General features: G+C 41.8%; 1 protein-coding gene across 1 annotated transcript in view; it reads right to left on the bottom strand.

The window, feature by feature from the left end:
• Positions 1–4,807: 4,807 nt before the first annotated feature.
• The window catches only part of GALNT15 (polypeptide N-acetylgalactosaminyltransferase 15), a 51,720-nt gene continuing 51,389 nt past the window's right edge, over positions 4,808–5,138 (bottom strand). Inside the window, exon 10 of the mRNA XM_011977940.1 lies at positions 4,808–4,869. Coding sequence (XP_011833330.1) covers positions 4,855–4,869 — 15 coding nt within the window. The 3' untranslated portion in view covers positions 4,808–4,854. The remainder of the gene's footprint in view (positions 4,870–5,138) is intronic.

Genomic DNA, 5,138 nt, shown 5'->3' on the forward strand with positions numbered 1-5,138 from the left:
AAAAAAAAAAAAATGGGGAAAAGGCTACACTCCAGAGAGCTCAAACTGTAAGCCTTGGGACACTGTCTCTTTGGAGTGGAATGTATTCCCACTCCTCAGTTTGAGCCGAGATCGTGCCACTGCACTCCAGTCTGGGCGACAGAACGATTCTGTCTCAAAAAAAAAAAAAAAAAAAAAAGATTGGGGATAAGGACCAAGTGTGTTGCCCCTCCCCCAGACTCTTTCTCTTGGGCACAGCTGCCTAGAAGCCCACAATCTGGCCTTGCAGTTTATAGGATAAGTCCAACTCAGGGGAATGGGGTTATCTTGTGCATGCACTGAGACAACTGGTGAAACAAAGAGTAAACTGTGATAAGAAAGATAATTCTTACAGATGCAAGCTTTCGGTGGGACAAGTCATGTATGTTTGGGAGGGTTTCCCCATTAGCAGACATTGAGACAAGGATTTGTGTGCAAGTGGTTTACTTGGAAGATGAGCCCAGGAAACACTAGTAAGGAAGTGGAGAAGGGAATGTAGCCAGTTAAAGATGCATTATCAAGCCAGCTACCACTGTGGGTGACTAGAGCTTAAGCCCATGGTAAACTCTGGGAATGGTGTAGAATGTGCACCTCAGAGCTATCCTATGGGAGAGGTGCTGGAGCTGAGGTATTTATACACCAACTCCTGTCAGTCATAAATTGAGGACTGCTTTTGGGGAATGTGACTTTCAAGGCTTTTCTGGCCTTCCCCACATCATAAAGCAGTCTTCTTTGGCTTTGGGGAAAACAAAACAAAACAAAACAAAAAACAAACAAAAAAACCAGGTGAAGAAATACAGATAACTGACAGTTGGAACCTTTTTCTGAGAAAGCTGAAGCTGTAAGACCAGAGGGATGTGGGTGGGGTCAGAACACTCAATGTCACTACTATAGCCTCTGGTGTTGGAGGATAAATTTGGTATCTCTTTCTTAGTTATGCATTCTTTAACTTTACTGCAGGACTTAAGGATTAAGACAATCAAATCTTGGGCTTTGGCAGGATTTGTTTTCCAGTCACCTAATTTCACGTTTGGCTATTAGATGTGGCTATTTTCAGAGGCCACAAGTCCTGGCCCATCTCCAGGGAGTCCCCTATAGTTGCCTCTATGAAAATCCACTGTATAGGGTGATCTGCCTGCCAGAGCCCCAGCTGCCTCCTCAAGATGAGGGCCATATTCCCATCAGTATTAGCAGCACTCCCAGTATCCCTATTGTTCCAAATCCATATTAAATGGCATTTCTGTACCCCCGCACTATGGATTCCCTGAGGAGAAGAGCTGCCACTGAAAAGAGTTGAAAATCTGAGCTATTAATTTATTTGCTCAGTGTTCTAAAAATCCGTTGGAGAAACTGATGCTGTTCGCTCCATCAAGATTGGTCAGTTGAAACTGGTGGTGGAAGGGCATGGAGGCCCAGATAGAGGAAAAGTAAGAGTGAAAGAAAAATTACAAGAACCTGGTGCTGGAAAAGCAGGTTTGCTCAAAGATGAGAAGTAGAGGGAAGTTGGGGCAAGATAAAGAAAGTGAGGAAGGGACAACATGCCCACAAATAGCAAGAACAACAAAAAAAGGTTAAAAAACTTCCCTGGTCAAAAAAGCAGAACTAGTGGACAGAATGGGAAAGAGGAAGAATGCTGAGGGAAAAGAGGAAAATGAATTAACAATGGTTGTTATTACATTGAACAAGATACATTATCCTGGCTGGGCGTGGTGGCTCATGCCTGTAATCCTAGTACTTTGGGAGGCTGAGTGGGTGGATCACCTGAGGTCAGGAGTTCGAGACCAGACTGGCCAACATGGTGAAACCCCATCTCCACTAAAAATACAAAAATTAGCCAGGTGTGGTGATGCACGCCTGTGATCCCAGCTACTAGGGAGGCTGAGGCAGGAGAATCGCTTGAACCTGGGAGGCGGAGGTTGCAGTGAGTTGAGATAGTGCCACTGCACTCCAGCCTGAGCAACACAGCCAGACTCTGTATCAAAAACAAAACAAAACAAAAAAAAGCATAGGTACTGGAATGTCCATTGACTATGAGCTAGCTGAACAGTTTGGGAATTGTTAGGGAACTTTAATTTTCAAACATGAATCTGGTCTCTTTGGACTGAGCTTGTAAACTATCACCCCAGGGGTAAAGTCATCATGGTGATTCTGATGATTCTTTTTTTAAGCCAAACCATCAGGCAAGCTGTTTCTGTGTGGTGGTAACTTAGTGTATTGGTATTATGTAGAGCCTTCAGTGATGAAAAAATATAAACATCCCATACCCGTGGAAAGAACTGCTACTCCAGCAAAGATCCTCATAATATTAAAACAATGCTTAGGACACACTGCCATATCCAAAGGGTACATTTCATGTAAGAAGGAGTTGAAACTGGAAAGAAGATTTGAGATTGGAGGGACTATTTTATTATTATTATTTTTTATTTTACTTTAAGTTCTGGAATACATGTGCAGAAAATGCAAGTTTGTTACACAGGAATACATGTGCCATGGTCGTTTGCTGCACCTATCAACCCATCAACCTGTTATCTAGGTTTTGAGCCCCGTATGCATTAGGTATTTGTCCTAATGCTCTCCATTCCCTTGCCCCCCACCCCTCGACAGCCCCTGGTGTGATGTTCCCCTCCCTATGTCCATGTGTTCTCATTGTCCAGTTCCCACTTATGAGTGAGAACATGTGATGTTTGATTTTCTGTTCCTGTGTTAGTTTGCTGAGAATGATGGTTTCCAGCTTCATCCATGTCCCTGCAAAGATATGAACTCACTCTTTTTTATGGCTGCATAGTATTCCATGGTGTATATGTGCCACATTTGCTTTATCCAATGGAGGGACTATTAGTACAGGAATGGTAGAGGGGTCTAGAATCCCGGAAATAGCACCTCCTCGGTTATTGTGCTTGATATATCATTTGAAATATGCCCAAATCGAGGTATTTGAATAATTGGGGCAGGACTTGTAGGTGCTTTGGGCTTTGCCCAAAAGTGATCACAGACAATTTGCACTTTTAAAAGAACTTCTAAAGAACAACATAAATAGTTTACATAATAAGTAGAGTTGTGCCCAGCAAGGCAGCCCGTACCAATGTTTTGCACAATGTTTGCACAACTCTACATATTATGTACACTATCCTTGTTGGGTTTTTTTTTAATGCTTTTTTAAAATGCAACTTGTTTGCATTTTGTTTGTGCAAATTTGGTGACTGGTCACAGATCACTTGGTGTCCAACTGGCTTTTTCATAGCCTTTCAGTAGAAAAATAGAAGCCCCTCACAATAAGCACGATAACCTGACCTCTAAAATGTCAAGTTCTGCTGCAGTGGTGCCATCATTATTGTCACTGAGGACTTTTCAATCACCACGTCTATGTTATTTGGAATTCTGACTTTTCCAGTGGGATCTATGGCATTGAGACCAAAGAGGAAACAGATCAGGCCCCCTCCAGGGAGGATATCTGCTCTTACTGTTGTAATATAGCATAAAGAGTGTGGGACTCTACACTGCTGGCTGGACACTTCTCTCTGTTCTCCCCAATGGGATAGTTAATAATGATGATGAACTTGGTGGGGGTGGTAACAAAATTCAATCTTGAAAAACAAACAACAAAATCCAATGACAAAATTCAGGTAGACAAGTGAAACCAATCTCTTGGGAATCAGATCTCTCCACTGACAAGTTTCTCTACTTTTAAATTGACCATTATGGATAAAATGAATGCTGAGTTCATAGAGAAGAAGAGAATTTGAACACTTGGTTACACTAAAGGAGAAGGTCCTTTTAGAACTAAATGGAGGCATGTGTTTTATTTAAATTAAGGGTCTGTAAGTACCAGCCAGGGACTGAGTTGACAGCCACTTCTGTAATAAAGTAATAAATCATGGAGCTGGTTAAGGAAGCAAGAAACACCACATTCTTGCTTTGTTCAACCAATTAGGCAATAAGCCATCTGGGTCCTTTTGTTAATTACCACCAAATACAACTTACACAATTGAATTCAGCCTTTTATTTAATTATATTAATTTATCCCAGCAACTTCAAAGACCCACAATGCCAATAATAAAGTTCATTTAAAAAACAGAGGTCTTTAAAAAATTTTCTTCTTCAATCACTAATACCCTTTACACGGTTGCCATCTGAGAATTTTTAGCTCCGTCTCAGTCTCAGGATTTAGGGAAATTTGTTTTAAATATAGATGAGTCTGAAGCAAGAAGACAGTGGCTAAAGTCTCTTCTCTAGACGGGATAATGAATCTACCTAGATTGGTCCAACAGAACTGTTTGTGATGATGAAATGTTCTATATCCGTGCTCATCAATACAGTAGACCCTAGCCACAGGTGGGTAGTGAGCATTTGAAATGTGGCCAGTCCAGTTGAGGAACTGAGTTTTAAATTTTCTTTGATTTTAATGGATTTACATTAAAATGGCCACATTTGGTTAGTGGCTACCATATTAGACAGCACAGGTCCAGAGTGTGCTCTGAGGAAGGAGAAATGCAGTGAATCCTTGACTCAGCAGGTAGACAATGAATACGTTATGATAGGTATTGTTTGGAAACACTGCTCTTCCCGCCCAGTTCTTCTTATTTGAAGGATACTGTGTTCTGAGACAGCCCAAAGGAGATTAGCATCTTTAGGGGAATATTTCTAAGCTGACCATGTGGAAAGGTAGGTAACTCCATCTGGGAAAAAATGAATACGAATGGTGTTTATTAAATAGCAGAACCCATCCCATTCAGCAGCTCTTATGACTGAACTAGGTAAGCCAAGTCATAGCAAGGAAAGTCATTTAGCTCTTACTAGTCTCAGCTGAGCTCCAGATGAGCCGTGTTCTTCCCATACTCATGGACATTCAACCTGTGGACACATTTGGGGGTTCCAGACAGTTATACGGGCTCAGAGATGGCCCTGTCAGCTCTCATGGACATTAACACCCAAATGTTACCTGTCATAAGAATTTTGGCTCAGGTTCTGGCATTTTCCTCCCAGGGAGGTTTGCTTTTTTAGAAAGGTTGCTGTTTCTGCTCCAGTCAGTGCAAACCCTGTAACAGGGCATCAGGAGAGTTTCTCTTTTTCTTTTTTGAGATGGAGTCTCACTCTGTCACCCAGGTTGGAGTGCAGTGGCA

Source organism: Mandrillus leucophaeus, unplaced genomic scaffold (assembly GCF_000951045.1).
Source record: "Mandrillus leucophaeus isolate KB7577 unplaced genomic scaffold, Mleu.le_1.0 Scaffold186, whole genome shotgun sequence".
In the NCBI taxonomy this organism is placed as follows: domain Eukaryota; kingdom Metazoa; phylum Chordata; class Mammalia; order Primates; family Cercopithecidae; genus Mandrillus; species Mandrillus leucophaeus.